Source organism: Phalacrocorax aristotelis, chromosome 4 (assembly GCF_949628215.1).
Source record: "Phalacrocorax aristotelis chromosome 4, bGulAri2.1, whole genome shotgun sequence".
In the NCBI taxonomy this organism is placed as follows: domain Eukaryota; kingdom Metazoa; phylum Chordata; class Aves; order Suliformes; family Phalacrocoracidae; genus Phalacrocorax; species Phalacrocorax aristotelis.
In genome coordinates this window covers 77,887,590-77,915,178 of record NC_134279.1, presented here as the reverse complement: position 1 = coordinate 77,915,178, position 27,589 = coordinate 77,887,590, and the positions used below count along the sequence as shown (strand labels likewise).

General features: G+C 41.2%; 1 protein-coding gene across 3 annotated transcripts; it reads right to left on the bottom strand.

The window, feature by feature from the left end:
• On the bottom strand, positions 1 to 27,028 carry RMND5A (required for meiotic nuclear division 5 homolog A). 3 transcript variants are annotated; one of them, XM_075092157.1, is made up of 9 exons: positions 26,621 to 27,028; positions 21,937 to 22,079; positions 14,658 to 14,792; positions 14,386 to 14,486; positions 9,130 to 9,296; positions 8,229 to 8,394; positions 5,466 to 5,568; positions 3,112 to 3,266; positions 1 to 1,724 (listed from the first exon to the last, which is right to left on the bottom strand). In XM_075092157.1, exons 1-9 carry the CDS (start codon positions 26,760 to 26,762, stop codon positions 1,661 to 1,663), a joined length of 1,176 nt encoding a protein of 391 aa, XP_074948258.1. In that variant the 5' UTR covers positions 26,763 to 27,028; the 3' UTR covers positions 1 to 1,660. The 3 variants fall into 3 exon arrangements, with proteins under 3 accessions (XP_074948258.1, XP_074948259.1, XP_074948260.1); XM_075092158.1 differs by lacking the exon at positions 26,621 to 27,028 and adding an exon at positions 23,241 to 23,388; XM_075092159.1 differs by lacking the exon at positions 26,621 to 27,028 and adding an exon at positions 22,986 to 23,003.
• Positions 27,029 to 27,589: the final 561 nt, after the last annotated feature.

The following is a 27,589-nucleotide window of genomic DNA, read 5'->3' as shown; positions in this document are numbered from 1 at the left end:
TACATGGAAAATAATATCCTCACCCATTTATTGTTGATTTTACCACTTGGCAACGCGGTTGTTTTGAACTCAGTGTGAATACAATTTAAGTTCTGCAGAAAAATCACACACCTGTATTTTTCACATGTATCAAATACATTTAAAGTTTAAAATCTGTGTGCCTTGACTCGCTCCTCTTAATGTCTCTTTAGGGATGTCCATTGTCACTGATCCGATAGAGTCCAACTCAGTCTCTCAAGTCAGGTGACATACAAATTCAAAAGGTGTAGATTTCTCAAAGACGGTCTTCTCTGTAGTGCATTGTGCTAGTGCATTCAACCAGTGTGTCAGTATTCAACCAGCTAAGCTTGGGGTTTTTGTTGTGTTTTGTTTTTTTTTTAACTACACAATACAGAAATATAATTTTACATGTAGCTTACCATGCCTTATGGCTGCTTGCCCTACTATAGGACAGTGCAATAAATACAAATATATGCACACTAGAAAAGATTTAACTGCCATGATCTACATCTCGTTTATGAGTACAAATTTACCTAGTCAACAATATGACAAATTTAGCAGAAAAAGTGGCAATGGCAGTAATAGTCTACTACAAAAACAAGGCTAGAAGCAAAGTGTTCTCAAGCTACAGAAAACTTGCTACCTCCTAATATATGTAGGGCCCAGTTCTGCCAAGTGCAGAGTTGTGATCAGTAGATTGCATCAGAACATGCTTTCCCCCCATTTAACAATGAATACTTCTACAATTTATTTGGTTTTGATAACTGTTTATAAATAGCACACTATAATGACTATTAAACTATACAGCGACATGACATTTATAGCCTAATTCTGAATACAAAGTTCAAAGAACATGACTACAAAGGCCAGAGAGCAAATGTCATCGACTAAAAGCATTTCCACTTCAAAATTTATTGAATGTTCTCTTACATAAACACTTCTCAATCGTGAAACCAAAGGAACAGGATTGCCTATTCCCTCTCTGCTCCGGTAGTAACCTAGCCACGCATCACCCTTATAAATTAGTGATGGATTTTAACAGTAGCCCCTTGGGGCTATATATTTTATATACTTTATATATATGCACATTTACTTTGAATTCTATGTAAAAGTTGAAAAAATGTTTAAAAGAAAAACTCAGAATATATCACAGCTTTTTCAGCCAAAAAAATACAAATTAGTATTATAACCACTATTCAATTTATCAAACTTTTTTTTCTGAAGTATTTACTTTTAATTATGTACACGTTACAGGAAATAAAACTTTTTCCACAAACATTCTCTAAGGTGACAGTTATCAATAGAATGATAGAATAATAGCAGGGAGAATATTAAACACATGAGGGTGATCAGTTTCTGCTTTTAAAAAGTCACCATATAATTAAGTACAAAAACCTGCATTGAATGACAACTGCTGGTGTAGTAACTTGATCAGGTATGGAGACCAAGAGTATAGTAAAGCCCTATGGTAATAATATTTCTGTAGCATTTCCACTTGGTATGTATATACTAAATGTTGGCAAAGTTTCTGTAGCATTAGCTTATACAAACATAGGAGTCCTCAGTCTGCTGCATAAAATGGAACAAGTGTGTTTTAATTCTCCTGAAATGCACCTGAAATCCAGAGTGTCACTTACAAACTGCATAATGAAACTTTTCTTCAGAAAAATATCTGTTTGGCATCTCCAGGGCTCTGTTCCATTGGACAATAGGGGCATTTTAATCTGGGGACAAAGACAATGCGTTAGAATCGCGGCAATGGGTGACAACCAAGCGTTACGCTTTTCCATCCGTTACAAAGGCATTGAGTTTGCAGAGATAGTCCTTCCTCTTTTCTCCCCTGTAGCATGGGACAAATGTACTCTTAAGCCCTAATGCTTTACTTGGCTCCATTAAAAGTGACCTTTAGCTGAGAGAGACCTTATCACGCTTTTTCTTCTAATTATATTCTTTCTCACCTTTTCACCCAGACACCCCCAAATTATTAAATAGCAAAAAATTACTCTTCATGATTAATCTATTATTTCTACTTCTGGATTAGTTTGTTCAATTTCAGTGATTTAAATAGGCTGTTAGCTTTCTCTGACTTCCTCAGCATCCAGTGCGTTTTACAATCTTGCTCCCAAAATGCTGTGATTTTACAACCCACTTAGATCAGCTCCTGCAGGCTATGACTAAGGAGGTCAGCCTGGCCTCCCTGCAGAGGTCTCCACTGATGAAACTGCACCTGCTTACAATATTTCTTCTAGCACTGATCCATTTTTCCCCATCTCTAAGTTTGGGTCTTTTACACCCCACCCTCCCCACCCCAAGTTAATATTGCCAGAGCTGTGCTGTCACTAAAGCTGATCAATGAAAGCATCAGGAATGAGTGATCGGGGACAGGAGCCGTGTAACAGCAAGTTTACTGGCTTAAAATGGCTAAAGTCACCCATGAAGGCGTACCTTTAGGCTTTTCTAGCAGAGCAAGGAATGCAAATATCACTCAACATTTTCATTCATAGCCTCACTTATTTTCACACCGGATTTGCAGAACAACTTACGGCTCTAAATTAAGCTGACAGCCTCCACAGAAGCTGCATATATTCAATCCAAATTACCACTGGTTCTTCCTCAAGGGAATCTGTATAGCTCTCTCCCTCCCATCTCCTCCTTCCCAAAAGCCTGTAGGCACCCCACTGATGCCTAAGGAGGAGTATTTCCACAGCGATAATTCAACTACCTGCTCAATTACTAAGCTGTATTTCCCCAGAGGTTTAGTTTTATTTTTTTAAGGGATGTTTCATGCATTACTAACCTTGCTCCCTACGAAAAACTGCGTGCGTAAAAGCCTCCATTTTGAATTTAAGACAACACAATGGTACTTACAACTTGGAAAATTACTCTGTTCATTGCATTCCTCCCTGTAATCTCACTTTCTACAACAGAGGGTTTATTACGCTTTTCTCCAGCGCATCAACCTGGCTTATCTGGTTTCTAAGTAATTCTTTAAGATTAATAAACTTCCACCAATTATGTAATTATGGGCACAGTTTTCCCCAAAACACAGTATTCTATTCTTAAGATTTGTCCTTGTCTATATGTTGCTTGAAATAAAAGAATGGTACTTACTTGCTGCCATTAAACATTTTATTCAAAGCATCTCTTGATATAATATGACCACAGACTAATTTCATAGGTGGATTATTATCTGTTGTTTGCTGACGAAGAATGGGACAGGCAAATATTGAATGATACCAGCACTTTTTACCAAGGTCCACTTCAATCTGTGAAAGAAATTAACATAACAATTTATCCTGGAAAACTACATTTCCAGACAATTAACCCCTTTTAGGTCAAGGCTCTTATTTAATGGATTTCACAATTCAGCTGCAAAGGCAGCAAAATTGATTATGTGGATGCCTGACAATTTTCCAGCCAAAAATGCTTAATTGTGATCTTAAAATGGTGACTTACGTTGCTTCTTCCCACCCCCAACAAAGCAGAGTACTCTGCCAAAGTACAAGTGCGTATTTTAGTGCAAATCTATACCCTGGCAGGAAAACTGAGCTAATAACCCAACAAGACTTTCTGTATTTCGTAGCCACTGATTTCCAAAGTGGTTTAGATGACAGATCTCATTGGGGGGGGGGGGGGGAAGAGAAGAGAAAAACATTTGGATTGACTATGTTAATGCTCTACAGCTTCTTGAAAGACTGTCCCAACACCTACATGTCATGTCAATAATGAAGTGTATTAGAATAATTTCTTTTTAGTACCAACACAGAAGACATTGGTACAGCACAGATCTTGCCATCAGGAACAAATTATTTCAGAAGGGGACATCTCACAGAGAAGAATGATTCCTGAAGTCACAGACCTAATCAAGAACTACAAAGATCACAGCTTCTATACCTGAAGCTCCTGGCTCTGACCAGTCCTCAGTTCCGACAGGTTTAACCTTCAACAAAATCTGACAATATAACCTTTCATACTGCTTAATCTTTGCCTTTGCACAATGAAAATAAAGCTTCCCATCCCCATACTGACTTAGCAGTACATGCTAGAGACCCTTACATTTCAAATATGCAAGGAGGCGTACAAATACTATTAACTGATCTGCAGCTGACAGCAATTTTTTTCCCAAATGCTCCCTAGCTAATCACTCCTGCTCAGACAGCAGCGCATGGATCTATCACACTTGGAGGTTACATTCTCAGTGTTACAGAAAACATAGCTGGGAGAAACTCAACATACATACTTACACTATAAATGAATCTCTCTCAGCTACAATCAGAGAGGCTAACTCAGTTCATGCCCAGTTTGCATGAAATAGGTTTGCTTTCCAAATCAGGAGCAGGCCACTGGAGAGCTGCATGTGCCTAGTAAGAGCTATAAAGGGATACTGGGGTTTCACAACAACTGAACTTCATTTCAACTGACACAAGTGAGTTGTGCTGGAAGCATAATGCACCGGATCCCAATTCAGTTCTCATGTCCCCAGGTGTAGCACTAATTCTTTCAGCTCCTATCTGCCTGATAAAGAGTTAGTGCAAAGCAACTCACGGACAGAGCTCAAGCATAGCTAGGGGAAGTTAATGTTTCTCAGAGGGATGCGTTTCCTTTCCAGTTATATAGAAACATCTCATACGTTCAGTTTAAGGCTAAGTGGAAGGTAAGTGCATCTGTTTTGTTAAGGTCATTTGATCAAAGACCTTTTCAATGCAAAAGGGGTTAACAAATAAACAGGGGAGCAACAAACAAAACCAAGAAATATAAACCTGACACACAAACGTAATGGAGACAGTAACAAGGAACAGCCTTGTCAGTCACACTGATAGATCATCAAGAAACTGCAACCAAACCTGGACTTTGCAACAGATAAGAATGTAAACCTGAGGGTCCCAGAGGAGAGGGGGTTAGCAGAACTATACAAACTGCAGAAGGAACGTGGAGGGGAAGGAGACTGAGGAGGAACATCCAGAAAGGGGCATTAAAAGGGGCCATAAGGGCCATGTCAGTATTTGAGGGTCCATGAACTCGCATTTGCTTGTGAATCTAGAGTGGGGTGTGTGTGCTTTCGCCAGTGAATTTCAATCTTTACCAGCCAAAGAGGAGGAAGGGATCTCGGCTGCCTATACTTATGTTTTATGCAAGTCCTGTATGTGGGTGCTGTTGAAGGCAGCGCCTTGTCTGTGGCAGCCTGCACAGCCAGTCACATCAGTATCCTTTGTGTGTGCATGGGTGGGTGTCTGCGGTTCATGCTCAGCCTCGCTACTGGTTGAACCTGCAAATGGGAAATCAGCAGCCACGTCCATCGGCCTGGGACAAGACCCCAAGGTCTCTGTACAGCAGGAAGTCCCAAGCCCAGGAGCTGCTGGAGGTGGCGGCCGTGTGTACCATCCCTTAATATTCAGCACAGAAGAAACCTAAAAACAGCATTTAACATTAGAAATCTGCCCTGGGAGAGCTTAGCATCAACTCACCGGCAGTTCATCCTTCTGGTTCCAAACACCTGTGCACTGCCTTTGTTCAATAACTGCCTTGATATTAATTAGAGCTGGTAATGCTACACAACCTGCTGAAAAACTGCAGAAAAAGGAAATGTTAGCATACAATGCCTTTTAGAAATCAGCATTTTTCCTATTTCTACTTTAAAGTTTAACTGGGACACAAGAGAGTTGTACAATTCATTCAGTTATTGTCTGTACTTCTAAGCTCCCTTCAAGCGTAACAAGCAAGAGTTTTTGGGGCAGGTCATCAGTTATCCTGCATCTTAGGCTACAGCCCTCATTACTACATTCAGGACGGAAAACAATAGTTCATCCCTGCTCTGAGTCTTATAATGAATCGATTTTCTATACCACCTACTTTGGTTTTGAGCTGTACAGGAGGAACACATCATGTTAGCTTATACAGGTAGTTGCTCTCAACTACGGGAGAGTATATGCAACCTAAGAGTTTCCGTGTAACTCACAACACATAAGCCTTTAATTATATGTAATGCCATGTAAAGAAACACGTCTCTCCACCTTCACCTTAAATCAAGAAAACAAATGGAGAAAAAAAAAAGACATAGGAAGGCAAGTGAAGGAAGGAAACCACAGCCTGTGAGAAGAATGGCAGTAAACAGCTGACCGAAGTCAGTGTCCCAACAGTTAAGCCTCTTCTGGGAGTTACCCATTACCAGAACTTACCACATTATTTTGAATATTTCACTATGTTACAAAATGAAGTATGACACTGAGTTTCCACAAATTAACAGATGTTTTGATGGATTTAAGTCTAATGACAGTACTATAGGCCTGGAAATCAGCAGCAAGAGAAATAGGATTTGACCCTGGTATCAGCCTGCTCTGTTTCTTTGGCAGATTATTTTACTATTTGTGCAAGTTTTACTGTCTGCAGAAGTCACGACCTTCCTCTCCACTCTGCCCCTCCAGATACACGTTTTATGTTTCTGCAGCAATGTTCTGCCTAGTTTACTTGGGAGGTATGTGCCTGAAACCTATGGATCTCTTGCCTAAGTTTAAAACAAAACAAAAAAAAAAGAAAAAAATCATATCCATCACCTCCCACTAGCCATTTTAGTCCTTACACTTTGCTTTTTAGTTACTTCAGCTCTGAGTGTAACTTGTGTTAACCCTGTGGGAAGTTTAGACAAATAGTATTTGTAGAAATAAAAGCATTACAGCTTTAATGGTTCTGTATGAAAACGTCTCTGGAAGAATCCTGTAAGAGTATAACAACTCAAGTAAATAGTAAATTCAAATGGTGTCCCGTAGTCCTTCACAACCCTGAACCATGACCTTGTAAGTGTAACAAGAGTTTTCCCACTGACTCCACACAGTAACTCAGACCATGAGGCCTGCACAGGATTAGATACATACTGGAGAAACCAATCAGCCTTAAAAAAAAGTGACTGCTACCCATGTTCTAGAAAGCAATGTATTTTCTAGCAGGGATATAGCTTCAAGCTGGTTTAATTTCTACAGGATTTGCAGCACTCAAAGGTCACGGCAGTTTAGGACAGTCTTGTTTATGACAAGAGTATCGATACCACCTATACAATAAATACATTTCAGTGCAATGGATTTCACACCAGGCGCAAAGCAAGCATCCAACCAATCCAAATATCAATAACAGGGATTTTCCACTTCACCGAAAATCTCTTGGCCATGTGCACCGAAAGCTGTATTACAGCGTCAGTGCATGAGTGATTAAAATGTAAAGGACTGCTGTTAATTTGACTGAAACAGGAAAAAGATGAAAACCAGAGATAGATGTTTTTGACATCTATAAATCCCTCAAACTGAAACTCATAATGTTTATCGTAGGAAGAAAATTAATCTGAAAGTGCTCCCTTTGTTCCTCCTGTTGTATTTAGTGACGGAGGTGCAAACAGGAGAAGCAGAAGGTCTGACAATTTTAAGAGCTCTAAAGTAAGTACAGCACTCTAATTAAAAAAAAATTAAAAGAGAGAAGAGGTAGCAAAGCTTCTGCTAAGTACCAAGTCTAGCCCACAAAGATACATATAATTTATTTTATATTTAATGTCTGAAATGAAAATTAGAACATTGGGCAAGTATATTGGGGGAACTGGAATCCAAAGGCTAAATAGCAGCTAATCTGTTTTATCTTCAGAGAAGCTAGAAGGATATTAGGTTGGTTTTTCTTCACATTTCCAACAGCCTCCTACAGATTTGCATTTTGTCAGATTAGCTACTGAGCTTGAAAGTGCCTCTTTCTTTGCAAATGAGGTCCAGCAAATGATTTGGAAATTTTAGCAGCTGAAATCACAACATAACTCTTAAGCATTCTTCTAAGGAGAAGACGGGTAAAGTAATGTGTGGATTAAAAACCAAGATCTTCAAATGCTGACAGAACCATAGCCAGAGTTTGAGGGGTTTTTTTTGCAGTTAAACAGCAGGGACAATTTTCACACATTTGCTGTGGGAATAGTTGGCTGATTGCCATCCTCATCTTTCACATCGATATCTAACCTACAGAAGCCAGATTCCATCCATGAATGCTTCCTCTTGTGCTGCAAAGGTGCAGAGTAAGGCACAGCACACGTGAACATCTGATTTCTAATCTTTGCAAATCACGTTAGAGACGATTGTAACCACACTCTTTAGTTAATACAAGCTAGATGAGACTTCTCAAAAGCCGTTTCCTTTGTCCTCAACAAGAAATAGAAACCAAAACACTATGTACCTCGTCTTAAAAGCAAGTGAAAACCAGCATACCTAACACTGAGAGGTGATTCAACCGAGAGACCCAGAAGAGCACAGGCATCTCTTGTAAAGATGTCACAGATGTCCGCCCACTGGTTTGCATCTAATAGATGAACGTACGGAGAGTTCTCTATACCTTGCCGCAGATACACCAGGCTGCCCATCAAAACCTGAATATCTGTGAGGGACGAGGAACAGTTAGTTATTTTACACTACAAATAAAAGCTAGCGTCTACAGTTTTAGCTTTTACATGGAAAACATGTAAACACATCCTCACCCCTACAAAATACAATTACGGCCATCACAGAACAGACGTCTATAGCTACAAGAGCTACAGGCCACTATGGACAGACTGGAGGGTCGTCTGCCCCGCTACAAGCACAGCACGCTGCCTATTAATTTGCTCCAAACAGGGTTATTTTCTTGTAAGCTGACACACAGAGTAGCCTAAAAATTAGGCTTTACTGATTCAGTTTGAGATGGTTCACTTAACTTGCATATTCTCCATTTTTCAAAAGTTCCATTTCTCTTTGTATTACCCCACGCAGCAGAAAATAGCAGATGACTATTCCAAGAACATTTCTGTGCATTTTTAACACCTCACCCTGGCAGCAGGCCTATTCTAGATGTAATCTACGTATTATTTAAAGAGTCAAAAACCTTAAGTTTAAGCAAATATGCAGACATTAATATATAATTTTTTGCCCTCTTTAAAAAAAGAGTTTTTAATTTTTAAAAGTGGTGTTAATTCAGATTGTAAGGATTCAGGTTCTACATGTTAAATATAAAAATAAGAAGCCTCTAATAAAATTAAAATAATGGAGTAAACCACATTTGGGACATGATTTATATCTTACTAAGAGGTGTCACATCCAAGTGCTTTAAGTCCCCTTAATTTGACCAAAAACTTACCTTTCTGATGATTTAGGGCGAACGGCTGGAAGTTTTTCGCATACTGAAGTGCTTCTCTTTGATTTGCTGTTCCACCCATCAGTAAACTAATGAAATATAATCTGTGTAGTTTAAATTCCAACGAACTATTCTGTGCCATGAGCATTTCTCTGTTGGATACCGCCCACCTAGAAGAAACAAGGAGGTTCAGTGGGACATGACACAAGAGTAATGAAATGTCAGCCTACACCATATGAAATTATTACAATTATCAAACACCTATTTCAAGGAGAATATGACTGTTCCCTGAACTTCTATGAGTTTATATGAGGCACAGAAAATGGCAAGACTCTTTACAAGTGACAGAGCTCCACAGGGCGGACAACACGTGAACAATGGTACTTCTGGCGCTGCTGCACAGGTCAACCTCTGCAACATTCAGCACTCACTGGCAGGAAGGCAGGACTTAATTAGGCACATTACAAGGTGAAATGGCTAAAATCTATTTCTATTAATACCACTCTGTCACTGAATATTAACAACTGAAGATAGCCTTCAGCTGCAGATTGAAGAAGTTTGACCAAGACTTTCAAGAACATATTTTCCAACTCCCTCATTCCCCAAACATTTTCTCTAAGCCACTATGTTTATATGCATGTGTATGTTGCCCTGGAGAGAGGAAGTGCATCTATGGGGGCCTCAAAGACAAACATTATCAAGACTCTACAATGAAGAATAGGGGGAAGGGAAATCAGTTTAAATATAGAACCATTTAGGTTATGCCTTACCCTGCTTAAACTTTGCTTTCTCTGTTATTTTCAACTTGGGAAATAAAAATATTTCTCATTTTCTGGGTCTCATTCACCATGACAACACTAATGTTTGGCTCCCAAATTACATGGAAGAATTCCTAAACACACACCAAGTAAACTGGAATTTTTAAAGCATTTCATAAAAAGTTATTTTATTATTTAGATTTTACCTATTCCTCTCAGTTTTTTGTGTTTTGAACTGGGGGGCGGGGGGGAACCCAAAACAATTTAGGCCTAAATCAATCCAAACTTTCTCTTATGAACTTTAAGTTTCAATGTTCTTCAGTACATCTGTTTCTCATTAGGTGTTAATTAGTTATACTATTTTCACTGTGGGGGCCCCATTAAGCAAAGAGCTTTGCACTTTTCAGCAAGGAAGTGAGATAGCCTCTTTCTTAAAAGAAGGGGATGCGAGGCTTCTGTTCTTTTCAACCAATACTAAAATAAGAAAATTAAGCATTCTTACAGTACTGGTAAAGCTTTCAATGCAAGTTAGCCTTCTGCATCATGATGTAGCATTAATGAGCAAGTATCTACTTTCAGTTTGTTGTGGTGAAAGCATCAAGAGTCTGATTTTAGTGGCACAGCTTTGTAATGACATCAGTAACCTTTCAGTAGGGAACAATGAAAAATGTAGCCTTTGAACTGAGAGCAAGCTCTACTGTCCCTAATTTCAAGGAGTTTCAGATAAGCAGCCTCAGAAGACTGTCAACGCTGTAATCTCCACCAGGAGGGTGACTAACCATGGGTTGTTTCAGGGTTTTATGTTCAGTGTCCACAGTTTAAACCTGGTATAGTGGCAATAAAGTTCACTCCCAACTAAGAAAACAAGAGCCTGAAGTTAACAACTGTGGACCAATAAGCTGGAAGACAAAAACCTATTATCAATGAACAGTAAGACTGGTATCAGTCCAGTCTCATGAGATATTAATCTGTACTGCATCAAAAGGGAGGCATCAAAAGAGCCTCCATCCCCTCCCGCCAATATTTGCAACCACATGACACAGTACTTCATCTTGCTGAGACTGAGTCTGTTTTTCCAAATTAGCTTTTAGGCAGGCTTTCCATTTTTAGCTCTGAGTGGCAGCACAGATTTGTATCGGAAGAAAGCAGCCACAGAAGCAAGGCCTGAGGTGCTTGGTCTAGGACTTGCTGTTCCTATTTCTAATGGAAAGACAACAAAAACCAAAACAAAACAAAAAAAACCAAGCAAGGTTTAAAATACACTCTCTGCCACCATCCAAAACCATTAGTAACCACAACACGTGTCTTCCTACCTCCTATCAAAATGATACAAAATGAGTGTTTTCACCTCTGAGACTCAAATACATGTGAATTTTTTTATGTTTACAGTGTACTATTCAAACCGCAGGTACACAGAGCTCTCCTCTAGCTCCCACATGGGATTTGGCTAAAATGAATTTCACAAAGTCTAGCAAAGAGTAAATTAAGTTTAAACCATACCCCAAAGGTCCCAGAAAAAAACAAGACCTGTCTGCCTTGCTGCTTTACAGACATAAGAGAAGGCAATACCTCTTCCTCAGGAGATGACAGTCAAAAGCTTTGAACCTGCAAGTTATTCCCACCAGACCTTCACATGGAGACCCACCTGGGCTCAGAAGGGCTAGAATCTGCTCAGAAAGAACCTATGGATTTCCCTCCCTCAGGTCCAAATTACAGTGACAAAAGTCACTGGAAACTAATGGGATCCTGCAGAGGCACAGAACTTACACGGCTTAGGGTGCGGGGCCAGACTGGGCATCTATAAACTCAAGGTGCACACCCCACAAAGAAAGAAAAATGGTATGGCCAGTTGTACTACATTTAATTCTGGAGTGTAGTATTTGTAAATGTTGGAGTTTGTATGAGTAAAATAATCTAAAAAAAAAAGACTCTAATAGTAGTTTGGGGTTTGTTTGTTTGTTTTGTTTTTTTTAAATCAGATACTAATACTAACTTCTCTCTATCACCACAGCAAGGCTTTGGAAGTCTTCTCGAAAAGACATTAATCTGACAAGTCCCTTTCGATGGCAGTGACCAGGAGCCAATTCATGTTTGCTTCATCTCCAACACTGAGTTAAGCCAAGCACCAACTACAGAGCACTGGCAGAGCCAGAGAGACTGGTTATTGTTTTCATCCCAACCTTCCACAATTTTCCTGGGTAAACCCTGCTATACTCCCCTTCCTGGTTCACGATACTGTAATTAACTGCCCTCGTGTAACACCTTTCTGCCTCAACAGCCCTAGAACAGGCCAGTCTGGGACCGCATTTACGCGCCCCTGAAGCTGTATTTACTGATGCAAATTTTAGCCACTTATTAGCTCTTTGCCCAAAGATCACAATGCCACCCCTCCAAGCTCCTCTCACATAGGCCACCCCCCCCGGAAAGGTTTGTGTCCCTCTGCCTGAACACCCACGTCTGCTGGGAAATAATATGGGAAATACATTCACTAGCATCAGCAGTTCTGTGGAATAACTGCGCATTTAAGACACCAGTTACCTCCTAAACTGTACAGTTTTGTCACATTTTAATAGCCCTCACTAACAACCATGTTTTTTACATAAACATCACTATAAATAAGGACCCTCTGTGCCCAGCAGCAGGCAAAGAGAAGCATATAGCTTTTCTACTGAAGAGTTTAAACTGAATAAACATTATAAACAGAAATGAGACAGGGTGGGGGAGGGAGACCGGCATACAAACTGTGCTGACAATACACCCTATTCTCTGTTCATTCAGCTGCCTTCAGAATAAAAGTTCCTTTGGAGAAGGACCATGCCTTCTCCTTTGTCTGAAAAAATATTTAACACACTGCAGGAACTACAAGATACGACTAAGTAGCAACAAGTAAGGCATATGGCCTAGCAAACTGAAGCTAAAATGAATTTAGTGACTTCAAGTGGATGGTCATAACAGCAAGTTACTCTTCCTCGGAGAGTATCCTTCGCAACACTGCCTTACTATTTGAACTACAAGAAATAAATGGTGTAGCTGACAGTAAATCCTGCCTCAGTTGTAACACCAGGCATTTCAGTGTTGCTTCCCTTCAATTAGCCAATTCAATAGTAATAAGCCACCTGAGCTTTCCACCTGTGTTGGTCAAAGTTAGGTCAAACTTTGCATGACCCAGAGGCATAACCAAGATTTAGCTGACGAACACCATAGTTTGAGTACTAGAGTATCTCTGCTCTTAGATGCCAATGTCCTCTGAATTGACACACCCATGTCGGATTGTGTTAAAGGCACGGGAAAATGTTTGTTGGTATGAAAATGTATTTAAATGAATAATGCAAAACAGGTATTTTAAATGTACGGATTATACTCTGGAATGAAACAGAAAGTTTGAATTTGCTTTGTTTCATTGTTTCTACTCTTACAAGGTCACTTCAAAGCCATTTTATTTTTTTTACTTACTTTTGAGACCAATCTGAGCTTACCAAAGCTCTTGCAATGTAAAAAAAAACCCAAACAAAAAAACCAGCCCATGAAACATAGGCTGAGGATTTATTTGAGGTTTTCTTGTTTTTAAGATAAAAGCTGTTCTGAAATGGTACAGCAGAGTTATGTATCCACTACTGGAAATCAAAACAGTAGCCCATGAGACACTTCACTACATTTCCCTCTTCACTGTCACTTTTAGCACCAGCTTACATGTCTAATGGTTGTAAAGACTACTAAGGTCAAGAAAATATCCTTGTCTAAGGTTGACTGATAGACCTCAGATATTTCCAGACATGGTTTTCGTCTAAGCATCCACCATTATCCACCGATTTCTATGAACAGCCGTTTTGTTCAGAAGAAATCTCACCAACAGATCGCACTGTCAGTCTGTGCTCCCAGTTCACGTACTGCAGAGATGTTTCCTGTCAAGGAAAGGGACACACCTCCCACCCAGCGTTAAGCAGCACCTACCTGGCAGCAGCAGCCGGCAAAGTACACACCTATCCTTTCACTCTCTCTTCCCACCCTGTAGTCCCTTATCTGGAAAGTGAGAGTGACTTGAGGAAAAGTGAGAACTTCAATCGCGAGTCAAGCTCTGCTCACCCCAAGGGCTCAGTGAAGCTAAAAAGACCTAGTGATACCAACACCTTTGGTAAGTCCTGACATCCTTTGTAACTAAACTTTTAAAAATAAGGTTCACTGATGATTCACTGTAAGGCTAAATACCACCATGACAGACAATTGATTCTCTAAGTGGTGTTTCTTCCCAAAAACCTTAAATCAGCATGACAAATGATTCAAGTTAATCTTTAATCTAAGAAAGAGACCCTTAGTTAAGTACTGCTTTATGGGGAAGGACACAGATGGGACAAAAGGAAAAGGTAGGGGTCCATTCAGGAACTAGACCTCTCAAAGGACAAATGGGGATACATCGAAACATACTAAAGATTATATTTAAAGTAAAAAACTAAGGATTTGTTAAAAGCATTTAAAAAAAAGGAGAAAAACTGAGTAGACTCACTCTAACGCAGGTCTCAGAACTCTAACTTTTAATGCTTCCAATATTCGATTCAACTCCACAAATGGTTCTTTTTGACTTTGATCTATTGATAGACCAGATTCCTGAAAAAAAAACAAAGGAATTTTTAGTTGAAACGTTAAGAAAACATGGGATTAAGCTGCGGGTTTTCTGACAGTTTAACTATTCACCTGGAACATTAACAGTCAAATAAGGACGCTAACCCAAAGCATAGTTTCCCATAATCAATAATATTCAACATTCACACTTATTACCTGACAAAGTTCCTCGGCTACATCCAACATGCCTTGCCGGAAGAAGTGCTCCACCATCACCTCGTTGAGGATTCGCTGGCTGTCAGCCTGCCAGCACCCATCTATCCCCACACTGCTGATGTCAGAGTCAAAATTCTGAAACGTACAAATTAACAGTCAATAGGCTGGAACAAATCGCCCCACATGATTTTTCTTTAATTATGCAGGACACCTACATCTCCACCCTGATTCTTTCTGCCTGCGGCTCAGTTGACCCTCAATTCCCTCCTGTTCAAACTGAAATACGTGTGTCAGCTGCTTCATCACCTTCTGCGTACAGAAGAAGAAATCCTTTGGTTTGCTTGTTTCAAGTCTGAATATTATCCACTATAAGGAATTAGACTGACAAAGTACAGGCCTAGCTAGCAAATCAGAAACCTGGTTAACTAATAAACAGGTTTCCAGACCATGATGCGTTTTTGAAGGAAGTATCTGCAGAAAAGGCTTTTTCCATATGTGAAAGCTGAAAATGCATAGAGAACAGAAGACAAAATTGCCTACACTAGAATCAAAATAGTGTTATCAATGCATCACTGTCACCACAGTGCACCAAATTAGAAGTAAAAGCTTTAACTCAAATTTGGCATAGCTGGGAGGGTAGACAATCCTGAAAAAAGAAAATGTCACTTCTCTCCACTCCCAAAACGACAATGAAATTTGAACCTCTGAAGACCTCAACATCCCAGCAACAGGATGAGCTTTGAAGATCTGAGAGATCTTTTACAGATCTAACCCCGATGATCCTACTGCTGTGTATTTTTAGGTCAGTGGCCTATGGACATATTCCAGGAATAAATAAAAATACTGTCATCGTGACTCTTTAGTAACACTTGACACTGCTTGGCACTGCGCCTCTTGGCAGCAGGAGAGCAATATTTATTCTAACCCAAGATATAAAACAGGATTTTTACTGCTAACATGTTTTATGATCGGGACAGGCAGGTTAATCTGAATTAAAAAAAAATCCTTACCCACTGCCTAAAACAAACCTCTTGCAAAATCAACAGTCTAGAAGTCAGTGCCTTGCTTGCTGCCTGACCTGATGGCCTGGTAACTACAGCTCTCCTCCAGGAAGGAACTTCAGAAATCAGAAGTTTGGTGAAAACAGCAGTGCTTCAGCTACAGCTCTGTGACAATTGACAGTCTGTGCAACATGGAAACACCTACCTAGCACAAACGCACACTTCTGTTAAAGCAGGCAGGGCAAACAACACCGAGTCGGTATGAGTTATCTGTCAACCACATATTACCGGTTCCCCGTCAGCCAGCACAATGCTGGAGCGGCAGGTTAGCAGACACCCGACCGGCTGTAAGGTCTGCCAGCGCAAAGCTGGATAACCAACTTCAGAGCAAATCTGAGCAGGCGGTGTTGGGTTACGTTAGATCACCACTTTGCACTCCAGGGGCCGCAATGTTGCTGACCTGCAGTAGGAACCCAAAGAGTCATACGTTGTTTTGTGAAAACATGGGCCAGGCAACAGACACTTGCAGAGCAACCTGACAAAAGCATTCAAGAGTCTACTATTAACCTGTTTCAGAAGTTAAATCAAGTTGGAAGGAGATTCTTGAATTTTAAAAAGTAGAGAAAACATCATGGCAGCTTCAAACTTGCAGACTGAGGGGTCGCTTTTGCCTCGCACAAGTCTTTCTTGCACAGTTAGGCCTCGCTGCTTTTTCCTTAGGAGGTATCACATACCTAACCACAATTCAGAAGTCAGCCTCAAACACCAAAACTGCTGTCTTTTCAGGTTGGCTAGAGAGGACTGGAGCGGTATGCAGTCATCAGCTGCAGTAGAGACAGATGCATGGCACTACCTCCCAAACAGAGGGGACCAGCCCTTCAGAGACAGCCTTACCACAGCAAGCACATCCACCTCTTCACTGGCAAGGGGGAAGTTAAAGGGGGCGCAGTAGCATAAAGCTGTAAAGCTTCTCATTCTTCCTTCCAGCACTTCGCACAGCTCAGATTTGCACTGTGTCTTCCTTTTTTTTTTTTGTCACTTATTAACTTCCTTCGTCAGCCATCTCCACATCTCCTTTGATGCTGCTCTGCATCAGCATGAGAAAGGGGCAGCCTTCTCAGCCCCACACATGTGGCTTCAAAACCACCACTCCCTTCAGGTCTCTTAGCTAACTTCCAGTTAAAACATTAACCTTAGGCTAGCAAATAGTCTCTTCCATCTTTCAGATATGGTGGAGCAAGACGAGCATTTAAATTATTGCCATAGATTTAAGTCTCACATTTAACAACACTTTCACTTGGGTGTCATATCCCATAAGCTCCTTGTCACGTGTTTGTCTTTAAGCTGTATCTTGAAAAAAACTTAAGTATCTTGAAGACTAAATAATACTGTTTTTATTTTTGCCAACCCTTTGAAGCCTTTTAGGGTCACCACCATTGCCAGTTCCAGTACCGCTGTCCAAACACCACTAGCAGGTAACATAAATCCAACAAGGCATTAGAGAAATGCCAGCAGCAGTAGCAAGAACACACAAGCTTGCTTTGTTACTTAGGTTTTGGGGCACAGGGTGGGAGGAATCATCAGTAATCTAAAAACAATCAACTAAATTATTTTTCATGCAATTTCAAGTTCTACTGAATGTATAATCCCATAAGAAGAAACTGTATTCTCCTGGGCAGTGACCAACCATTAGAGCTGAACCTATGCCATAAACATCGCACATCCTTCTCATTGCCTGGGGGCAGAGGTGGTAGAGCTGCTTCCCTCAGTTCCTTCACAAAATACACATTTTGTTGTGAAACAAACCTATGCGCCTTGAGAATCCTTTCAAAACCCCATCATAAATGAGATTTTTAAAATCCCATAAAAGATGGTAACAATGACTCATATTAACCTAGACATGCTGTAGATTAAAGTCACATCATACAACCTGAGGACCTCAATTTTTTTCTCCCCCACATCCACTCTCCAATCAACCCAGTCTTGACCAGCTTCTCATTCCAGTAACTTTTAAAAAACAAAACAATTTCTGAGGTCTTTTTCATATGTGGGATTCTACAGTTCTGCCTCCTCTGCATTCCGAGGAGCTTCAAGAACTGACTGCACGTATTACAGTGAGTGACTGTCACATGCCAGAACAAATTAGTGCTTGCCTTTGGCTTACCCATTTCATAACTGTCATGCATGCATGATATGCTGGTGACTACACACCTCTCAGTTTTGTTTTCTAAATGCTAACAGTATGCTAACTGATAGCATGCGGGGTTTAATAAGATTTCAAAAGTTGAAAAAAATTCCAGAAGTTACAAACTCCAGAAAGGTTTTTTGTGCTTTTCAGGTTTTAAGCTTAGAAGAGTGTCAGCTAATATTCCCGAGATACAAGTGTTTTTTAAGAGCCTAACTAGCAAGCCTAGGGCTAAAATGTAGAATAGTGTTATGTGCTAAATGTACCAATGATACAATGTAAAGTACATTACTGGTAATTGCTGAAATGTGAGGAGGACTTCAAGACACACACACACAGGGGACCATTTTAATCAACATACAACCTTTCAACTCATTAGTACAATATGATATGAAGAAGGATCATGATGAAGTTTTATTCCTCAGTTTCTCAGTTGAGACTACTTTGTGCGTTCCTCCCTTCTTCTGAATTCTGACCCAAAATACAAATAAAATAAACTTGTTTACCTTGTCTGTTCAGTTTGTTGGTTCACAAGATAAAGCTTGACTTCCAAAGACTCTGTAATTATCTAGCCATATTCTTCACAGCAATATGATTAAATGACGTTCAGTAAACAGTTTTAGTTTGTTTGCATATAAGTTTTTACATGAAACAAACACTAACTTTGGTAAATTTTTGCTTTCCCAAAACAAAAACTGGATTAAAATGTTGGCCCTTTAAAAACAGGCTTAAAATTCGGGGGGGGGGGGGGGGGGGGGGGGGAATGGAAGAAGCCACCATTTACTCCACTTACTTTCCCGAAAGGAGGCATTTAACTACTACTCACACAGATTGCTGCTAGAGGGAAAAACATTTACTAGCCCATCAAACATGCTTTGAGATGAATTCAAATCATTCCAGAAGAGTGATTGATTTACAGGAAGACCGATGAGTGAGCTACCTGGTAACAACCTGCTGAACAACAGTGACATGATGAGTTCTGGAAGCAGAGCAAATGCTAGTACAATAAAGAGAAAACTGGATGCAAACATTTTCTTTCAAACGAGAAAATGCTCTCTGGAAGAAAGGGTAACCTGCCATGGATCAGAAGCATGTAATCCATGTAGAACTACTATGAAAAAAGGTCTAGCTTGTTAGATAAGCTTTCCAGGAATTGATAACGAAAAAGCAACATGCAAAGTTTCGGCATTTGACACTTTAACATGGTTCACATTTAATGCCAAATTAGAACTTCATTTTTCAAATGCTTAGGAGCTTCTGTTCGCACAGTGAACTCTGGAGGCTGACAAGTCTAGGTCCCATCCAAGTTCATAAGCACTAACTCAAAACCAGACTAGACTAAACTTTACATATAGTTATAACCCTGCCTCAACACTGGAAAAAAAGAAATTTAACCTGAAATTTGCCACGAGCTGATAATTCAGCAAGTTCTTTCAAAATCCCATTTTGTTAAGTAGGAAGTTTGTTGGTTCTACATGTTACAACAGCTGTCATTTGGATGCATAAAATTGGTACCAACATTAGCACTTTTCCCAGTCTCAAATAATGCAATAAAATAGTAAGTTACATTTATCTGCGGTGGAGCATATACAGCTAGGAAGACCACGAGCAATGTTCTATTTTATCGACACATTAACATCTCTAGATGATGGGACGAGGGTTTACATGTGACAGAAACAAAACTCAGCTCTCATGAATCAAGGCAAGGGCTGTGCTTCTTTAAATTCTAATGAGCATTTTATTTAGGAAGCGGTAGTGTTTTGCCCAGAATGTGTCAAGAATCAATTCACTGCATCAATTACATTTAATTACTTCTATTGGTTTAAGCTTAAGTATATTATGGGGAAAGAATGGGGGAGGGCGATTTCAATAGGTTATGGGACTTGGATGCCAACGAAGACTTTGCTGGCAGGTTTCAAGCATATTTTCCAGCAGCACAGGGAAATCACATTAAGTACCTATGGAAGATTTCTTTCAAATGTCACTGTCCAGGGAAGCATTCGATTCGACCTGGATTTAAACATTACACATATTCATCTGCCAAACAGGCCAAGGCTTCAGGACACATTTTAAAGAAGTTCCCTTAAGATACTACAGTCAGGGAAAACTAATAAAATTCACACTAGTTGCATTTAAACAAAAAAAATAATAATCCAAAGTTCATATTTAAGGAGACAATCCTAACTGATGCTCTGAACTTTATAAAAATACGTCCTTCATTATGAGCAGGACGGGGGACTCATGCAGTCCCACTGCTTCTAGCCTTTTCATGTAAACACCACAGACACCAAGCAAGACTGAAAAGCCAGAGGAATGAGCACACTGAAGACAGCAAGTTGAGCTCGTTTTTGAGAACCTCACCGAAAGAGCCCTTTGACACTCAACAGGCACAGAGCAGATTATTGATATCCTTTCTACTATTTTACAAAACCACACAGATGATATTTTTAAAATGCTTTTATTTACAGCTATCCTTTTTCAAATAAAAATAGTAAACAAACTTAAAACTGCAGGAAAAAAACAACACCGGAAAAACTATGCACATGACAACTGAAACAGTAATTTGGAGATTAGATTCAAGTCTAAACTTTATTAAGCTTGCAAGTGCTGTTATCTTTGGCTTCTAAGAAACACTATCACAAATTTCCACTGAATATTGACACCCTCTATATATGACCTAGGGCTGCTCTATCTCAGAGTATTTATATGGAAAAGGTATAGCCAAACCTGAAAGCTTATTTGTACAAAGTCCACTCGCTAAAATGGAATAGGGAAGTTGCAAACTTAGGACAAGATTACATAGACTTATTTCAGGCTTCAAGGCAGTAATAAGGATGGAATTTTACTCTAGTTAATTGGTTTAGATACAGCAGCAAGGATTAGAGACAGATGCGTCCTTAAGCTTTGGATAACAGTGATGCTTGGATTAAAGCTATTTGTACAAAGTTTGAGCCCTCCATGACAGTCAAGCATAGATATAAAGAAAAATAACAGTTGCACAGACATTCTGCCCAATAATGCAGCATTACGTACTTTGGCCCTTCATTGCACTACTGTTAAATTATGCTTTAGCAGATTATCGCTACTAACAAAGTTTAAGTTAGATTCTCAAAGAATGAATGAGTATTCGTTAACGCTGCAAATGCGTTTATGCAGATGAAGGCATTCATTTACTAGTGTCTTCCTTAGTAAGATTATAAAGTGCACCTCAAACCAAATGTTAAGACTCTATCAACAGAAACATGTTCTGATATGAAACTATCACATAGGAATGTCCAAAAAGCAAGTACAAGACTCCCTACCTACCTAACTGCTTTATACAAAAGAACACATAGACCAAGAAGATCATGACATAGCATCAGTTACCACAAATAAAAATTAAAAAAAAAACACCACAAAACCCCAAAACAAACAAGTTTTAGTACCATTTCAAAGAAACATTAGTAATATCTACCTACAAAAACATATTCAGATGCCAGTTATTCTTAAACCTGGAATTCATAAAAGAGTGTCTCAAAGAAGCTTCAAAGATAAGCTGCACTACCTTATTATTTGTTATGGCATAGACACAGATACTACAAAAAGTTTAATCTACTCCACTCACATTGATAACATTGCATGTTATCAAATTAAGCCCTAAGAACCAAATCACACCTGAAATATACATAAAATGTCTTTCTTAAAAAAAGTCAATTTTTAAGCTGCCTTCTAGAACAGAATGCCATTTCTGAGTCATTTGCTACTGAAAATTAACTAGAAATGCAATCTTTACATATATAAAAACCCCACAGTATTTCTTATTGAGACTGATATCAGAGCAAATGTTTTGCTACATACTAAGTCTAGTAACATCTATATGGCATGTTCTCTCAGAAACTAAGAGATTTGAGCTGCCCCAACAGGAGTACTCTGTATACAAGCTCTGAAAGCAAGTACTGTACACCCCACCGTCTTGCCTGTGCCACACCTACACTTCTGCAGCTGACAGGGAGATTTAATTAAGATTAATTGTAGTATAAATGAAAATTTTGTAAAGCAGAGTACACATCACAGAATATATGCAATAATACAATCCAGCCACAATATAAAATACCTTATCAATGGCTTTTCCAACCCGGGATACGCTGCTGTGAATGTCTTTATGATCGGAGGCCAGTTTTTGAACTGTGTCTTTTATTCTTTTACAACACTGCGTCATAACGAGTGAAATTGTCCCCGACAAGTCTCCATCTTGATCTAGACAAGACAGAGGAAAATTACTAATTTTGTTACAAACAAATTATAACATTAAATCTCTCAAAATGCAACAACATATAAAGACAAGAAATGGTATGAAAAGAAAGAAATGCAATCTATTTGCAAAGCAAGATGTATGTATGGGACATGGATCACTTGCGGAATTAGGAATCTAGTCAGGCGCACAATAGCACTGAACAAGTGCAACAGTTTAAAAAATTAATGTAAAGATATCATGTGTCTCAGTTGCAGCAGATTAATAAATTCATTTCAAAGAAACACCTCAATCCACTAATCTCACGGGCTATAATAGGAAGCTACTGAACCTATCACAGGATCGGTTTTCTTTTAGACAGTTCCCTGAAGATATGTGAGAACATAATTTTTAACTTCAACAAGGTACAAACAAAATTTGGATTAATGAGGGCCCAATTCATTCTTGTCCTGCAAGCCAACGTCTTACATCAGACGCTGTCTGTGTTTGAGCCGTATGAAACTTCTGCTTCCTGACTTGTGGAAACATCTCTAAACAGTTCAGCCAACCAGCCTCAAATCCTCCTCGATGGATTAGAAACAGCCCGTAACGGACCTGACTGTGAACATCAGATTCACTCTTTCTTGTTATAAGATTTGTTCTCTTGAAATGGTGAAAATTTTAAACTGTCGCTCAACCAACGGGTGCAATGCTATATGATGCATTCTGTGAACAAAATAATAAATATGAAAGGTTTACAAGACCCTGACCACATCACTGTGCTTAACAGTTTAGACCCTTCATGCCTTGACTCAAACACCCCTCAGTAGCATTAGCCGGAGGGAAAATTACGTTTTTTTAAAGCTTTACTCCAGTTCTTTCTTCCAGCTTTTGATTTCAAGATACAAGGAGAATCTCTTTTCCAGTCTTACCTCTGAAGGTCTCTCACCTCCCTCAAAGTTCATTCTACATGACAGTTTTTCCTTTAGGGACACGGACCTAGCAGCCTTCAACTGCACAGGAAGGGTAATTCATGAGAGAGCAGCCCAGAAACGCTTCCCTAACATTCCGGAACCAAACCCTTCATGTGAAAAAATAAAACCCCCAAAATATCTCTAAGAAAGATTTAGAAAGCAACCATATTTTCCACCAAGTTTGCCCCTTTCTCATTTTACATTTTAACACACCTTTGGTTTCAGCAGCACTTTAGAGTCCAGTTTCTGGTATTTCATGGAGAAGCAAAACGCAGGTGCATTGAACTGCTGCTGCAGGACCAGCGACCCCGGAACACCAGAAACAAACCATAACTCTTACGCTGTACCCTGAACAACACACCTCAGAGAGAGCAAAGGAAATCCAGAAAAAAAGCCGTCATCAGAGGGAGTAGGTAGTAACTTACCAGTCACTGATTCTGGAGCCTTCCTTTATGCATCCTCACTCTCATCCCCGCTACTGACATCAACAGCAAAAACAACCTTCTGTTGTTACACACTAAAACTAGCTCATCTCTAGAAAAGTAAATAGCTCCTGTCCATGCCCACAAGCCCAAGCTGAGGAAGCTTTAATAGCGTTTTTGCAACAGCTTTCAAAAAAATAAAAAAGCTTTAACATTTTTTCTCCCTCCAGTCCCATGAAGCTAATGGTCACCTCCCAGGCAGATGGCTAATAGGGCTCTGTATTTTTCCTAGTGAATGAGCAAGGAGTAACAATATGGAAAGAGTTTCTTCCGTGCACATTCACTAACTTGACTCTATGCATCCTAAATTAAAAATGAAAATTTCACTCAACTACTACATAAAGTTCACTTCCTAAAATTATTTCAAGAAAAATCATTATTTCTTGGTTGCTATTCAATTTTTATGGTAGACATAAAATCACATGAAGGCTCTTAAGTAACTCTCTCATGACTTTTGCCAAGACAAAATGATCAGTCAAAGATTACGCAACAAGCAAAATGGAAACAGTCATTCCCCAATAAACAGAGGATAAAATACACTCTCTTAATAGCTTTTTTTTTTTTTTTTTGCAAGAAAAGCCATTAACCTAAAACCCGAAAAACTTACATGTGTAGCTGTTTTCACCCCAAGCAAATAAGTGAATTGCTGGCCTAACACTTACTGTAGCAGAAACAACTACAGTAAAGCAATGAAAATGTCTACACAGGAAAAGCCATCAGAGCCCTAAGAGAAAGGATTTCCCCCCCCACACCCCTCTCTTTCACCTTTAAACTACGAACTACTTCTAAAATATCAGCAGAAAGCCTGCAGACAGTTGTACCAGTTATTCAGCATTCACAGCACACTACAGCCCGACAGCTTCTCTCCATATGCTGTAAGTACAGTCACAATTTTGAAAAAAGTACATAAGTAAGCAGAGTGGCACAGGGTAGAGTCCGAAGCCAAGTTTACTCAGCCAGATGCATTTATACCACTCAAGAACACACAATCCTGCCCTGGCTACTCCAGGAGGTGAGATACATTAGGGGAAGAGAGAAGAGAAGAAAACCAAACTTTGTCTTCCTATTCACAAGCCATAGCATAGGGCTGCTCTGTACTTAGGCTTTAATAAGAAAACAGCTAATGAAACTTTAAGAGACTGTATGAGTGAGAAAAAGAAAACCAGTTTAGAGGTTCAAGCAGCTTCTAACAGTTTCTTTTTCTCCACCTGCTTCCTTTTTATATCCACTGCCTATTTAAGGTCTTTTCATACACCTTTGCTGTCAAATCTTGTCCTAGAGAATTAATTTCTTCTTCAGCAGTGAGGGTTTTCTTTTTTCTTCCTTTTAAATTATATACACAAGCATATTTCTGCAGCTCAGACCCCTGAATTACAGAGCTCCTCATTAAGATGTCTGGCTGCTTCCACTTCAATCAGTTTTCAAAAATACTCAGGATATAGTATAAAAGCTGCAAATTCCTGTTCTTATTATAGAGTTATAAATAACACTGTGAAGAAAAAAATAAGAATTTTGCCACATATAAAGCCACCTTACCCTCAGATGCCAAAACTGAGAAGAGTCCCCAGACCTTTGAGGGTGCGCTAATAACATATTGGCTTCATTCTACAGCAGTTACTAAAAGAAAGCTCTATTTGGGATGTACTCTGCTGAGACAGCATCACCACTTATTTGGTAAGTGCTGAAAACATGCCCAGGGCCTTCACAGAAGAGTCCCAAAAACTCTTAAACCAGGTCTGGATTGAAAACCCAGTGAGGACCCTGAAGGAACTGCACAGCAGAACCCTTCTAATTTTATTATGAAGAGAGTAAAAGCTCTGGAGCTGCAGCAAGGTTCTCACAGACAAATCTTTAACAGTCTCACAGAGTCCTACGAAGATCAATACAAGAATAAGGGTCACACCACGCAGCTTTCCAGGCAAGGTCAGCATCTCAGTTTGTGAAGACATGCATTTTATCAACCGTCTTTAATGCACAGGCCCAAACTGTTTCAAACAGCACAAAATACATTGGCTGAAACACAGTTCAAAACAATGTCAAAAAGACCGAATGTTATTTCGTCCCAAATAAATGCCTCAGAACTGGAGCTCCATGTTTACTCTCTAGGGAGATTGTTGTGTACACACTGCAGCTCTAATACACTCGTGTTTACGTTCCTGGAATTATACGCACCGGTAAGTGAGCTTTGCACCTGTATTTGTACAAGGCTACAGCAAACACATTTTTCCCTGAACCAAACAGATTCCCTGACCAAAAAGCAGATTCGCCAAAACAAGTGAAACAGCACAGTTAGCTCTCAAGTTTGGGCCCAAGAGCCTGCAAGTTCCCATTTTTAATCCCTGAGTCGACATTCGCTTCCTGCATGGCCTTGGGTAAATGACTCCAGCTGTCTCACCATCCCCTCCCACTCCATCAATAAACACTGAGTTACCTCCATCTCAGGGATTTCGCAAGGTTTAAATGTCTCATGTTTACAGCGCGCTCTGGCCATCCAGCCCGCCTGCGCTGTAAATACAGACAAGACTTCGGAGGCCGTGTTTACTTCCTGCTAAAGAGTGGCTTTACCCTGCGTGCTTCCAAACCTAGCCGCGTTGAGAGAGAACAACTTAGTGACTTAGGAGGAAAAAAAAAAAGAAAATAAATAAGGGGTTTGGGGGAGAAAAGAGGGTTGCTCTGCTCTTTATTTCTCCCTGGGGGTGACTAACTCCACTGTAAACCCATCATAAAGGGGCAGAAGGTGCCCAGGGTGAAGCTGTACCTGCTGATGGGGAACAAACGCTCCTCTTCAGCGGCTCACAGAAGGCAGGCGAGGCCCGGGAGGTCCGATACCTGTTCCTACCTTTAACTTTTCTCTGCCAGAAAGGCACACAAAGCTCCGACTCCAGGGGGCACACCTCCAGCTCAGCCCCCCCAGAGCAGAGACACCTTCTCCGGGGCCGGCTGGTCAGCCCCGAGGCTGGAAGGGGGGGTGAGGGTCTCCCTGGAAGGGTCCCCCAGCCCACAAAGGCCCAAAGTTTTGAGTCCTTTCACCCCGGAGGAGGGTGCCGGGCCCCGTCCCCTCACGGAAGGGGCAGGGGGGAACGGGGGGGGGGGGGGGGTGTCTCCACGTACTCTCGGTCTGGAGGATCTCCCGGCGCAGCCCGCCCGCGTACTGGATGAGCTCTTCCAGGCTGCGCTCGCAGAGCTGCCCGTAGCCCGAGAACTTCTGCAGCACCTTCTCCAGCTCCCGCTCCACCGTCACGCACTGGTCCATAGCGGCCGGCACCGGGCCGCGATCCTCCTCTTCCTCCTCCTCCTCCTCGGCAGCCGGCGGGCCCCCCTCTTTGCCCGGGCCCCCCTCTCTGCCCGCCCCACCCTGGCCGCCCTCCGCCAGCACCGTCCCGCCGGCTCGCCTCGGCCCGGCTCAGCCCGGCCCAGCTCAGCCCGGAGCACCGCTCCCGCCCAACTTCCCCGTCTCCTCAGGCTGCGGCAGTTGTGCGCAGGCAGCGCTGCAGGCAGACGGGGACCTCGGCGGCGCTCGGCACAGGCAGCACCGCAGACACCTTAACCAAGGACCTCCCCGCAGCCCGCGAAGGGAGGAGCAGCGATTATTAATCAGGCAGCGCAGCGGGCAGCCCTCGCCTACTGGCGGGAGGAGACGGGGAGGGGGACGAGAAGGACGCTTCTACCGGTGCCTTAGGGTGGCCTCGGCGGTCCCGGGCAGCGCTGGGCTTTCGGCTTTTCGGTTAGGTGTGGCGGGCGGTGGGGGAGTAGGCTGGGGAGAGGGGATCCTTGAAGTGTTACGACTCAGGCAGGAAGGTGGCAGCTAAGAGCGGGGGCCTGCGGGGGACGGTTGCCATGGCGACGCGGAGGCTGGCGGGGGTGGCGGGGAGGCGGCCGGGCCGCGACTAGTCGGTGCTGGCTGTCCCCGGGGCTGCCCCGGCCTCGCAGGAGGCCTCGGAGAGCCGGAACGGCTCCTTCTCGGCCGCAGGGCCCGGTGCCTGGCGGCGGACAGCAGGCATGAGGGGGGACAGGGCGAAGCCTGCCCTGGGCCCGCTGGGGTGGGTGTAGTGTGGCCGCTGAGGTAGCACCCCCGGTGGC

Bases quoted from the DNA above. Each gene is read 5' to 3' on its own strand.
- RMND5A (XM_075092157.1), bottom strand. From the start codon at position 26,762: ATGGACCAGTGCGTGACGGTGGAGCGGGAGCTGGAGAAGGTGCTGCAG. The intron at 14,487-14,657 runs GTAATAAGTGTG...TTTTTTTTTCAG, and splicing joins TAGCCGAGGAACTTTGTCAG to GAATCTGGTCTATCAATAGA. The intron at 3,267-5,465 runs GTGAGTTGATGC...TTTCTTTCACAG, and splicing joins ACCAGAAGGATGAACTGCCG to ATTGAAGTGGACCTTGGTAA.